At 44.6% G+C, this 13,703-nt stretch overlaps 1 protein-coding gene across 2 annotated transcripts in view; it reads right to left on the bottom strand.

Moving 5' to 3' along the window:
* CTNNA3 (catenin alpha 3) overlaps positions 1–13,703 on the bottom strand; it is a 421,206-nt gene that overhangs the window by 324,863 nt on the left and 82,640 nt on the right. For both annotated transcript variants that reach the window (XM_064716469.1, XM_064716470.1), the window contains exons 6-7: positions 8,219–8,482; positions 4,045–4,248 (exon numbers count right to left, since the gene is read on the bottom strand). In XM_064716469.1, the coding sequence (XP_064572539.1) occupies positions 4,045–4,248; positions 8,219–8,482 (468 nt within the window). The remainder of the gene's footprint in view (positions 1–4,044; positions 4,249–8,218; positions 8,483–13,703) is intronic.

The following is a 13,703-nucleotide window of genomic DNA, read 5'->3' as shown; positions in this document are numbered from 1 at the left end:
CCTTCCCATTGTTTCTTTTCTCTCTCACTGCTAGTTTTACCTACCAGCAGACCCACAGTTTGTAAAGGCAAGTCCCTCATTCGAGTTCAAGCACCGAGGCCCAGCTTCAAAAGAACAGAGAATGCACTTGCCTGTAGAGCACAACAGTGATCCCAAGGAAAGGAAAAGTGAATTGTGCTTAAATTGTGCTATGATAACAAATGGCTGTCATCATCTTTACAGCTCACTCAATTCCCAGGCCTGGCTTGTTGAAACTACTAATAGAAGAGCCAAAAAGACACCGATAAATCAGCACTGTTTCCTGGATCTATCATCTTTTCTTCAGCGAGTTAGAGCTGTGAAATAAAGTAACTGACATCTGGTAATCCTCTCATTGAAAAACTTATTTAACACAGTCTCAGTAATAGCCATAAACTGTTCTCAGTGAGAGTGTTTCCATTCATATAAGAAGAGCTCTAAAAGAAACTAAAACCTTGTCATTCCCTCCTGTTATGTAACCACATGCCTTTAAATCTTTTGTATTTTCTCTTTTCTGCTTCCTTGTCTTTGCCACCTTGTGCATTCACTGTGTTCTGCAGCAAATTATATGGCACTTTCCCTTACTGTCATATTTCAATAGCTGCTTTCTGACTTTCTCAAGTCAGTGGGGTGGGTTATGTATTATTCTTTTCCACCCATTGTACATTATACACCCCTAAAACCATGATTATGTCTGAAGTAGAAAAGATCATCACAATTTTGTTTCAAGAGTCTAAAAATGTAAGACCATTTGAGTTAAAATCTTGTAGTTTCACACCAGAGATTCATGGGAAAGTGTTCTTGGGACAAACCCACGGAAATCTTTTGGACTAATATGGGATGCTGTTCACCACATCTGCATCCTGCCACGTGCTCTGGACAGCATCAGAAAGTCATTTATGTTGGAAAAGCCCTTCAAGATCATTGAGTCCAACCATTAAAGGTGAATGCTTTCCTGTACAATACTTTCAGCCACTTAACAGCAAACCCTGACCCACCCTAGAACAGACATTGCAAGAGAAATCTGCTACAAGAATGTACTGAAGATTTACATTCCAAGCTAACCAGAGCTGAAGAAATCTCACTATCTAACCCATGTGTAAAGCACTTGCAGAGAGCTTCAAGGATTAAGGCTGCATTCAACGGCATTTTGATTAAAACTTTCACAGCACCTTTCTCTGGTGTAAGGCCTGAAACACAATTTGACTTTAATAAAGCATCTGTAAACGTCTAATAAACAATCAGAAATATCAAAAAGCACAATATCTGTCAGATGAAAAAAAAATCTGACATGCATAATTATTTTAGTCTCTACACTACGTTATCCTAAGGACAATAAAATAAGACAAAGTAAACAGTCTCATTAGAACAGCTTTCAATTGTGTTAATGCTATGACTTACAGAACAAAAGGGAATTTCAGCCTTCCAAAAAGGGAACAAATATCTGTATCACACAATTGTTCCCTCAATATGCTCAGTGAATCATCCTGAGGTATCTTTAGAAAAGAACATTATGCCTACAGATAATGTTTACAGATGAAAAGCATGAGATTAACATTGTGTACCCATATTATCAGTATTGAGTCTCCACTGTTTCAACATTTACCTGCCAGATGTAACAAGTGTCAAACCCATTCTTCAAATCTAAAAGAAAAATCAATTCTAAAACGCAAACTACGTTCCTTTTCTAATTCACAGCTACAAGCATGTCAGACAATCAGATTTCTGGATTTACCCAACACTCCTGTCTTCCCAATATAGCAATTTAGTCATTCTAACACTTGTAAATCGGTGCTCTTCTCCTCTTCTGGTGACAACACCCTGCTCAAAAACAACACTAACAGATTGCTTACCTTTTAAGAAATTCTTATTTAAATTGTTGCATTCTACAGGAGCAGAGATTACATTTCCAAACTCTGGTCTAGGAAGTGGTATTATCAAAAATTCTTGGTTTTAGCATATGAAAGATTGTCTGTTCTGAATCAGTGACAGTTCATAACAAGCATAAAATAACCTCAATCTACATTTTATTTGTGGTACGGCATTTTGCACAGACTTTATATACACAACACAATTAATACAATTTACACTCATGCTGGGGGTGTGCATTTAGTTTTCACTTAGATTTCTGGAGGAAAACGTCCCTTTCAACCTTTTAAAGATAATTTTGTGAAATGCAGGTTGAACTGCACTTTAACGTGTCGTTACATGCTAAGCTCCCAGAGCAGGAGGTGCTGAGGCAGGCCCGAGCTGGGCCCTGTGTTACTCAGTGGCCACGCATTACTCAGTCGCCTTGTGTTTGTTACTCACTTGCCCCGTGTTTGTTACTCAGTCGCCTTGTGTTTGTTAATCAGTTGCCCCATGTTTGTTACTCACTTGCCCCGTGTTTGTTACTCAGTTGCATTGTGTTTGTTACTCAGTTGCCCCATGTTTGTTAATCAGTTGCCCTGCATTATGCAGTGGCCCTGTATCTGTTACTCAGTTGCCCCCTGTTACTCAATCCCCTGTGTTTAATGTCACTCACCTACCCTGCATTCCCTACTCAGTGCCCCAGTTCATTACTCAGTGCCCTGTGTGTGTTACTCAGTTCCCCCACGTTCATTACTCAGCGCCCTGTGTGTGTTAGTTCCCCCTTGTGTGCCACTCAGTTCCCAATGTTCATTACTCAGTTCCCCCACATTCGCTACTCAGCTCCCCCATGTTTGTTACTCAGTTCCCCGTGTTCGTTACTCAGTTCCCCCGTGTGTTACTCAGTTCCCCCGCGTGTGTTACTCAGCTCCCCCCATTCATTACTCAGCTCCCCCATGTCTGTTACTCAGTGCCCCATGTTCGTTACTCAGTTCCCTCCATCTATTACTCAGTTCCCTATGTCCAGTACTCAGCTCTCCCGCGTTCATTACTCAGTTCCCCATGTTCGTTACTCAGTTCCCCACGTTTGCTACTCAGCTCCCCATGTTCATTACTCCATTGCCCGTGTTCATTACTCCACTCCCCCACGTTCGTTACTCCATTCCCCTGTGTTTGTTACTCCATTCCCCCACATTCATTACTCAGCTCCCCACGTTCGTTACTCCATTCCCCCGTGTTTGTTACTCCATTCCCCCGCATTCGTTACTCCATTCCCCACGTTCATTACTCCATCCCCCGCGTTCATTACTCAGTGCCCCGGCATTCATTACTCAGTGCCCTGGCGTTCATTACTCCATTCTTCCACATTCATTACTCCATTCCCCTGCGTTCATTACTCAGCTCCCCTATGTTCATTACTCCATTGCCCCGTGTTCATTACTCCACTTGCCTGCGTTTGTTACTCCATTCCCCCACGTTCGTCACTCCATTCCCCCGATTCAGTCACTCCATTCCCCCGCATTCGTTATTCCGTTCCCCCAGTTCATTACTCCACTTCGCCCCGCGTTCATTACTCATTCCCCCATTCACTACTCCATTCCCGTGTTCATTACTCAGTGCCCCTGCATTCACTACTCCATTCTCCCACATTCATTACTCCATTCCCCCGCATTCATTACTCAGTTCCCCGCATTCATTACTCCATTCCCCCGCATTCATTACTCCATTCCCGCATTCATTACTCCATTCCCCAGCGTTCATTACTCAGTTCCCCGCAGTCATCACTCCATTCCCCCATTTGTTACTCATTCCCCACATTCATACTCCGTTCCCCCGCGTTCATTACTCCTTTCCCGCGCATTCATTACTCCATGTCCCCCCCGTTCATTACTCCATTCCCCCACATTCATCACTCCATTCCCCCACATTCATTACTCCATTCCCCCACGTTCATTAGTCCATTCCCCCGTGTTTGTTACTCCATTCCCCCATGTTGGTTACTCAGTGCCCCCACATTCATCACTCCATTCCCCTGCATTCACTACTCCATTCCCCTGCGTTCATTGCTCCGTTCCACCGCATTCATTACTCCATTCCCATGTTCATTACTCAGCTCCCCCGCGTTCATTACTCCATATCCCCGCGTTCACTACTCCATTCCCCGCGCCGGTCACTCACGGAGCGCAGGTACTCGGCCAGCAGCTCCTGCAGGGCCTGGCGGATGGCGCTGCACTCGGCGATGATGCGCTCGCGGTGCGAGTCCCGCGTGCACGAGGAGTCGGCCAGCAGCGCCGCCCCGCTGATGATCGCCTCCAGCCGCTGCTCCAGGGACGGCCTCACCTTCTCCTCGCTCACCGCCAGCGGATCCAGCACTATTAAATTCTGGAAAAAAAGAGGAGCACAGGTAAGGAAAGTCAGTTCAATGAAGCCGCTGCTTTATTTTGTACTTGCAGGAACTGCAGTGACATTATGCTTCCCAGATGTGCTGCTGGCCCTTTCCACTGGAAGCATCCAAAACCCTTCTGACCATGGCAGATTCGCTTTTCCCTAGTGGGGCTAAACACAGAGGTCATTTGCAGACAAACCCAGGCTCTCTCTGCCATTCAGAGTCTCAGGCCAGAGCTTAAGCTCTGTTTCAAAGAGGGGTTCAATGCCTATAAACTTTAGTCTTTTAGAGAACCTCTGGATTGAACTCAGAGCCAGCAGTGCTAGCTCACAGCTGAGAAAGCTGAGTCAGATTACATGATGAGTCTGGTTCTGCTGACTTTTAGTCTAAGCAATCCCACACTGTGGCAGAAAGTCACTGCTGACACTTAACAGGCTTAATATGGGCAGAGATAAAAACCGCAGCTTTTGTTTAACAATTATTTTTCTGAAGGACACAGATATAAGTGTCCTTTTGCTTTTCAGTAGGTAGGGTAAACAAAAGCAGACAATTCTTTTGGCTTGATAAAATTAATTACATTTGTGTGGCAAGCAAATATTCTAAAGAGAGAGAAAAGGAGACTATGAGATTTTCATAAAACAGCAAAGTAAGTCTATTTGAGCTTCAGCATTTGAAGAAATTTACACCAGTAATTGTTAATATAACTGAACATCTGAACCTGTGTCATTATGGTCCCAATCTCCAAACCTGTATTCCACATACACCTGTTCACCTCTTACATCACATCCATAGGTGGTGTCAAGCTTTCAGAAGTAATATTAAAGAAGAAAACTATGCCAGATACCATGATAGGGAATTTAGGTAAATCAGAACTTATCTGTGCTTATCCACTAAGTGCCAGACTAATTGCAAACTGGAGGATTTGAATTTTTTTTTCCAGTTTAGATTTAACAAGACGATTTCAGGGACTACCTAGCTTAAGCTAGAAATGAAAGTGTTATATTAGATCACCATAAGATAAAAGCTTAAACAGTGAGGCAAGGAGACTTGAGTCACAAGCTTGTGTGAGAGATTTGAAACTCTGCCTCCCTCATTCCTGTCAGAGCCTTTAACACCCAGGTGCTCTGGGGTCCCTCACATCTCAAGCTGTGCCACAGCCACCCTTCCCTGCAGCAGCAGCTTCCCTGCAAGCTCCTGCATCTCCAGCAGCCCCTCAATGCCTCAATGCAGTGTCCATCACAATGCAAAACACACCTGGCAGGTACAACACTGAAGTGCTGCTGCAGAAAAAACAGCTTCATTGTCTGGGGAAAACTCAGACACATGTGGTGGCCACAGCCAGTTATACAATCAGCTGGAAAAATTACTGCCTTCAGATCTCAGCTGACCCAAAACAGAAATGTCCTCCTTTGGGAGACAATTAGGAGAAAGTTTACACCAACATGGACAAATAGCACTGGCCAAAAAGCTACTATGGTTCATCTCTGAATAAAAAATAATCTAGGCAGTAACAGCCAGGAAAACATGATTTCAGACTCTGCCCTACAGATAAAACTCTTCAAATAATTTCATTACTTATTCATAATCAGTACATCTACACAGGAAAGAGAAGACACAATGAGAAGACACCAGGCACATGGGAAGCAGTCTCTGGTGGGTTTGATTTAACAGGCTGAACACTGGTCAGCTACTCTGAAGCAGCTCAAGCATAAGGGAGCATTTAAGAGGAGTGATTAGATCCCTGTTTTCTCCCTCACTGGTGTGATCCAGGAAAAAAAGAGGGCCCATGGGAATGCAGAAACTTGGTTGTGCTTGGTGAAGTTCTGCAGTGACTTACAGACTTTTGGCATCTCACTGCTCAGCTGGATGGCCATGGTCACCCAAGGGCCACAGAGACTCAGGCATGCAGCACCTGCATCACTTTGTGAGAAATCTCTTTGCACTAACAAGGTGAAAGACCAGGGAAAGGCATTAGATAACCTGCACCCAATATGCTCTTTCCACAGATCTTAATATGCAATTAAATTTTAAAGTTACAATTTTGTGTTTATTTATAAATGACACAGTAGTTATAGGGAACCTTTAAGAGAAATTGTTGGGAATCTACTGATTTAAGAGTTAGCTGCTCTAATTTTACTGGTGGTTTCCTGACCTATAAATCTCTAATAACTTTCACAGTGCCAGCACTGGCAAAGGAAGAATGATATTGCAAAACATCTAGATACTAGATTGTTGGGTAAGCTCCGAGATACATTTCCACACTATAAACATTTAATGAGATTTGTTCCCACCAGACTATTTACTGCATCAATCTATTTCATGGCACTGTATTTGCAACAAGAAGATAGAGCAAAGGTTATTTCAGGTCCTTAGCCAATAGAACTTTCTGTAAAGCGAGAAAAGTGTAACCATCTCACTCATAAAATCATTTCTGAAGTTAAATGCTCTATAAAATGTGCTTTATCTAACTCACACAGCTTCAATTCCCATTTGTGCTACCCAGGTAAAAATATATTTACAACTTGATAAACAAATGCTTTTTACAACCATCAGACTTCTATGTTCTTACATTTCCAAGTAAAACCAAATTCAATTCAAAATGCTTTTTTCCCCATTTTGTGTACATCAAAAATTTCAAATTTTAGAAAAAAAATAAATGTTACTGCATTTTTAAATAGTACTGCTTACACAGAGCCAAGATTAATTCATCTGCAGTAATAAAATGCACTCCTTTTGACATTTCTCTTTTTTTTTTTTTTTAAAGCAATCCAGGTAAATGCAGGTTCTCATATAAGGAATCTCATTTGTCATTCACAGCTACACTGTAACATGTTATGTATTACACTTACATGTTTCTTTTTACTTCCATTTATTAGGAAGATAGATTAGGAACTGTAATTTCAAAACCTGTAATGTGCAATTGTAGCCTGCTCCTCTGTGGGGAACAACCTGTCTGCTTTGACTTTGAGCATGCCAGAGAGGCCTTTTTTGATCAAGCAACTGCCACTACAAAATCTGTGTCATATTTCTATGTATTTCTTTAATCTTCCTTTGAAAATTTCAGATAAAAATCTACTACCATCAGTCCTAACATCAGTTATCCTGAAAATGTATCACAGTCTTAGCACTGGGATGCTGAGATCTGCTAAATCCAAGAATCCACAATCAAAACCATCCATATAACAAATGTGTTTAGAAATATACATTCCTTGTGTTGATCTGGGCCTACATCAGTTACACCCCATGAAGATCATGGTCTGTAGCCTCACCTACAGGAGATCTTTCACCATTTCTGGCAGGACAATGGAAAATCACACTGGTGAGAGCCAGAGCAGCCATGAGAAAAAGGAAAAACTCCATAGAAAAACTTCAGATGAGGTCAGGAATAGAGAAAGTGCTGCCTCCCCCCAGGTATTTGCTTCAGTAATGGAAGCAGAAATGCAGAGGTGGTGAAAGCATATTAGCTGTGTCACTTTATTTAATGATAAGCAGCAAATATAACGAGGTTTCTGAATTGCTCCATTATAGAAATTACAGAATGATCCCACTGACACATTCTGGAGACAAGGCCTCGGCTTGCATGGCAGCAGCTCAAATGCAGCCAGGGCAGCAGTGGGCACACTGAACTCGGGGTTCTGCCCACCTCCTGCAGGATGTGTCTGTCTGTCTGTCTGTCTGTCTGTCTGTCCCAGCAGCAGGGACACAACTGCAGCTGACTCTGCCCTCTGTTCGAAGGGAGCCAAACACTGATCACACATGAACCTTAACTCCAAACTCCTCTGAAGAAAATGAAATCATTTCAGTGAACCATCTCAATGAAATCATATCAAGTGATACTACTTAGACTAGGACTAAGCAGAGCAACAACCTTTAATGCCTTTAGGCTCATCATTTATGGTACCAATAGTTGTTAAAAAATTAAAAAACTGTTTTCCAAAAATACTGTAATCTCACATATTTACATACCTCAAGCTCATCAAGTGCACTTCCCAGAGTAGCTGTGCGAGGTGCAGGTTGCTCCACTTTATTTCCAACTCCTTGGGAAGCATTAGAAATTACATTGAGAGCATTCTGTATTTCATTGCAAATTGAATCCTTGCTGGCTGTAAGGGATGCAACATCTGAATGTTCCAAACAAGCTGAACATATTGAATGTAGGAATGCAGAATTTTCCTTCAGGGATACACGTGCTGCAGCAATTTCATCTCGCTGATTGCTAGATTTCAAATCCTGCCAGCAAAAGAACACGCTGTTTATTTCCAAAAGCACTCCAAAACTGACACACGTAAACATTTTTTCATTTCTATCTCTGCCCTGCTTAAGGAAACATCAAGTTAAATTCATCAAAGTTTGTGAAAACAGACTGTACCGATAGTTACAACTGAATCATCATTACCTCATGAGAAATGAACAAAGTATGTGTAAAACTATTGAAGATGGAGGGAGAAGACCTATCCTTGTTGATCAGCATCGACTCCCCTTTATTCATCAATCAGGCACTTTTTATAACAGTGTTAATTCACTTCATGCATATTGCAAAATCTGAGCTCCTGATAGGCTGTAGAGAAAACTTCAGCTCCTCCTTTTGTTTACAATACCTGAAGTTAGTTTACTGAAACCAAGATCAGTGTTCTCACCATGATATGAAAGGTTCTCAAAACCTTCATATCTATTCCCAGACTGGCCGTCTGTTCCCAGTAGCAGCCAAGGACAGAACGGTCTGAGAATCTTGTTGTTTATATAAAAGGTGGCTGAGAACCTAATTATTTACAGGATCAAGCCTGGGAAAGGCTGCTTTACAGCAGGCTTCTATATTTCCCTCAGCTGAATACCTTCATGGCCTCTTTCTTTAAGCCATGCTTAAACCAGGCTCTCCACATAAAACAACCACCATTTTTAGTGTGTCTTACATCCAGCACCACGAACTGTGATTTGCTTGTTTTGTAGCAGTTTTCCTGTGAGCAAACTGCCCTGGAAATGAGCTGTCTTTCCTCCTAGCCATGTCTTTCCTCGGTGGCAGTGGAGAAGGACAGAGGTGCACACAGACAAGGCATTCTGTAATTGCTGCATCTGAACAAACTCCCCGTGTTTGCTTCCCTGCCCCAGCAGCCTCTGTCCTGAGCACGCTGCAGAACAGCAGGCAGGTCACAGATACCAATCCTGCACTCCCGAGAAAGGGGAAGCGTGGAAGGTGTGGAAATGAAAAACCTGCTTGAGAGAAGCCACCTTGAGGCGCCTCAGGGCTCTGCCTCCCCTCTGACCCTGCTGCCAAAGCACTCAGGGATCTTCCCACACCCACCTTGTTCCTCCCTTCTCCACCAGCGCTCCTTGAAACCCTACAGCCTCCCACCAAGAGAAACAAGGGACACAGAGCACCCAGTCCCACTGAACTGGCTCCAGGAATCAATCATGGGCACTGTTATCTGGACAGCTGAAAGTTACAGACTTTGGAACAACCACAGAGTCAACATCGGGCCGTACGGAGCCTCCTGTCTCATCCTGTTTCACTGCAGACATTTTCCCCTGCTTCCTCTGCATCATGTCCCCTTGAAGAGAATACTAACATGGCTTGGGTGAAGGAGACAGCTAAATTCAGGGGAAAAATAAAAAAGGGAAAATAGCCCATCTGAGCCTGTGGCACCAGATTCAAATGATGAGAAGAGGCACAATGAAGAATGAACAAGTAAATGCATACAAAACTTCTCACAGCCTGCCCACAGGCAATCTGAAGTCTAATTATTTTCCTTTGCATTGCATCAGGCTCTATATGCATTATTTACAAAAGCATCACAGTACCCACTTCTCACTGCATGAAGTTTTTAAGTTTATGGCTGTAGAGCATTTGATATTAAATGAACCAGTCCTGTATGTTTAAAATCTCATTTAGTCCAAGATATGCATAGGACATAGGATTGCATCTCACTTCCTCAGGCTAACTTAGAAATCTCGGGGATGTAAGTAACAAAAAAAAACCAAAAGCAAACAAAATGAAAGAGATGTAGTCTTAAGCAGGAGCAGACAACAGTTTAACCAACTGATCATCTGAATCAGAAAACTGTGTTTTCTTTAGTGTATTAACACATCATGTATTTTTAAATTTTTAATACGCAAATATATAAATGATTCACCACTGTGCAAGAGAGATTTCATTGCCCAGTGTGTTCAAATCCAAATGCTCCTGCATCTCCAACCTCAGTAAAGCAGCTGCAATTTGTCCAGTGTGCTGGACTTGCTCAGAAAAGAAATGTTATTTAAGCACTGACTCTGGTTCTAATTAGTGAATCTATCTTTCCTGCAATTATTCCAAGAGAGCAGCCTGCCCTCTTTTCTCCTGTGCTACAAGGAAGGCACAGACACAGAGATACGATGGAAAGTCAATGCAGCACTCCAGCCTAACTGGCTTCTGTTGTTAACCATTTCTTACTTTGCCACATCATATGCAAACAATCAAACCCAAATTTAAAAATTACTTCTTCCCTCTAAAACAGCCCTGTCTAACCAGGAGTGAGGTGATCATAAGGAAACCAAAACTGGGGAACCAGTAGCACAAAGCCAGCAGTCAGTCACAACGTCTGGAAAGGTGCAGTAAATGAATGTTTTTGTTTCACACAATACTGTAGAGAGATTCAGAGCCATGGCATTGATAAATTCTCCTACAAAGAGCCCCAGTTTTGTTCAGTAATATGTTAAATTTAAAAAAATGCTCAGACCCCTGAAATTCATCACTACTTTGTTGTTTAGCTGTGAGCTTGAAGAGCCCTCAAAGAAGCTGCAGAACCATCATTCCTTTCCATATTGAGGAAACAATAACACCTTGAGATTTTTCATGATAAAAAGAAGAAACATCTGATAATCTCAGTCTGAGCTTTTGCATCAATGGACCAAAAAAACCCCTAAGCTTGAGTGATTTGCTATCAAAGCTCCACACATGTGGATTATCAGAATAACGAACTAGTTCTTTGAAGGAGGAAGGTAGTCTCCACCAATATCTGCAGTTCACACAAAGCTCCACACATGTGGATTATCAGAATAATGAACTAGTTCTTTGAAGGAGGAAGGTAGTCTCCACCAATATCTGCAGTTCACCCAGCTACTTTACTGCACTTCAGGCTGTTTTATTTTTTCTTCATGGTTTAGCACTTCCATCTTATTCCAACCTCTTTTTAGACTGGTGTACTATGTCTATACTCTACAGACATAAACTATATGTTTTTCCACACTAAATCAGTAATGTCATGTGAGACCAGCTGAGATTAAAGATAATCCCATTTCCAAGCACTGCCAATCCAAGAGGCCCACTACAGACATTTCCCCAGGCTGCTGTCCCAGTCCTTCCAGGACGTATTTCTGTGTCTTCCTTATATCTGGTTGTCCTTGACAAGAATGGAAAATGAATGGATAATCAGCAATTTCCAGCTGTGGATTGTTCCAGCTAAACCCAGTCAATGGACATGAAGACTTTTAAAACTTGAAAACTACCTTCTCATTGTTAAGTTTTGACTGGACTATTTCAATAAGGAGAAAAAAAAAGAGGGAAAAAATTGTTCTTTATCCCAAATAATACATCTGAGGTTTGACAGCTCAATAGACTGGGAAGGCAGCTCCTGCTCCCTGAGCATTCCCATCCCACAGCTCAGGGGGATTGGAATCACCATGGGTACAAATCACACTGCTGGATTCTGCACCAGCTGCAGCTCCCCTGGGCACTGCAGCACCCAGCCTGTCTCTGCACAGACAGATGTTACTGAACCCAGTGCTGTAGCCAGGAAAAACACAGGCACAAAAAACGCCACAATTTCATGCTGCTATAGAAATAGGGGACAAAAGCATTCGTTTTTCATCTCAGCTTAAACCTGGGCTTTAGCATTCAGCTTTCAGCCAGAGTGGCTGCCAAGTTGTGCAGAGCTGCTGATTCAAAGACCATAATGAAGCCCAAACTCTTCCAAGTGCATTCATGCACTGTTCATCCGGGCAAGGCTCCAGATGATAAATTCCGTAAGCATTGTGCCGTCCTTTCCAGTGGAAGAACGATCTCACCAAGCAAAGCAAGTGAAAACCACCTGGGGGTGACACTGGCAGTAGATGTCCCTCAGCTCTGTCAGTTCTGCCACGGGAACGCTGCTGTACAGGGTGTGAAGCTGCCAGCCTCGGGCTCTGCCAGCCTCAGCTGGGAGCTGCACCCACACCCGGGCCCTGCAGCCCCAGCTCCACACGGCCTGGGACCCTCAGTGCCCCTCCAAGCCATGGCACAGTGATGCCAGGCTCATGGGACCCTCAGTGCCCCTCCAAGCCATGCCACAGGGGTGCCAGGCTCATGGGACCTCCAATCCATGGCACAGGGGTGCCAGGCTCCTGGGACCCTCAGTGCCTCTCCAAGCCATGGCACAGTGATGCCAGGCTCCTGGGACCCTCAATGCCTCTCCAAGCCATGGCACAGGAGTGCCAGGCTCCTGGGACCCTCAGTGCCCCTCCCATCCATGGCACAGGGCTGCCAGGCTCCTGGGACCCTCAGTGCCCCTCCCAGCCATGGCACAGGGGTGCCAGGCTCCTGGACCCTCAGTGCCTCTCCAAGCCATGCCACAGTGGTGCCAGGCTCCTGGGACCCTCAGTGCCCCTCCAATCCATGGCACAGGGCTGCCAGGCTCCTGGGACCCTCAGTGCCCCTCCAAGCCATGCCACAGGGGTGCCAGGCTCCTGGGACCTCCAATCCCTCTCCAATCCATGGCACAGTGGTGCCAGGCTCCTGGGACCCTCAGTGCCCCTCCAATCCATGCCACAGTGGTGCCAGGCTCCTGGGACCTCATGCCTGCAATCCATGCCACAGGGGTGCCAGGCTCCTGGGACCCTCAGTGCCCCCTCCAAGCCATGGCACAGGGGTGCCAGACTCCTGGGACCCTCAGTGCCCCTCCAAGCCATGGCACAGGGATGCCAGGCTCCTGGGACCCTCAGTGCCCCTCCCAGCCATGCCACAGGGGTGCCAGGCTCCTGGGACGCTCAGTGCCCCTCCCAGCCATGCCACAGTGGTGCCAGGCTCATGGAACCTCCAGTGCCTCTCCAAGCCATGCCACAGTGATGCCAGGCTCCTGGGACCTCCAATCCCTCTCCCAGCCATGCCACAGGGGTGCCAGGCTCCTGGGATCTTCTCTCCCTCTCCAAGCCACGGCACAGTGATGCCAGGCTCCTGGAACCTCCAGCCCCTCTCCCAGCCATGCCACAGGGGTGCCAGGCTCCTGGACCCTCAGGGTTCTCCTGCTGCCAGCTCCATGATAAACCTGGCCCTGCCTGCTCTACAAAACTCTCCATTTGCCAAGCTGCAAGCAGCATGACCTGGTGGCTCCTTTCTTCCACACAAGGCTTCCAAATACATGTGAATTGTACACAAGTGACTGTAACCACACCAAAAGGAGACACAAATTAACACTGGGACAAACAGCTGGCAGGATAAAGGCTT

The sequence above is a fragment of the Zonotrichia leucophrys genome, chromosome 6 (assembly GCF_028769735.1).
Source record: "Zonotrichia leucophrys gambelii isolate GWCS_2022_RI chromosome 6, RI_Zleu_2.0, whole genome shotgun sequence".
Lineage (NCBI taxonomy): Eukaryota > Metazoa > Chordata > Aves > Passeriformes > Passerellidae > Zonotrichia > Zonotrichia leucophrys.
The sequence above is the reverse complement of the archived record's forward strand: the minus strand, read 5'-3'. Positions and strand labels throughout refer to the sequence as shown.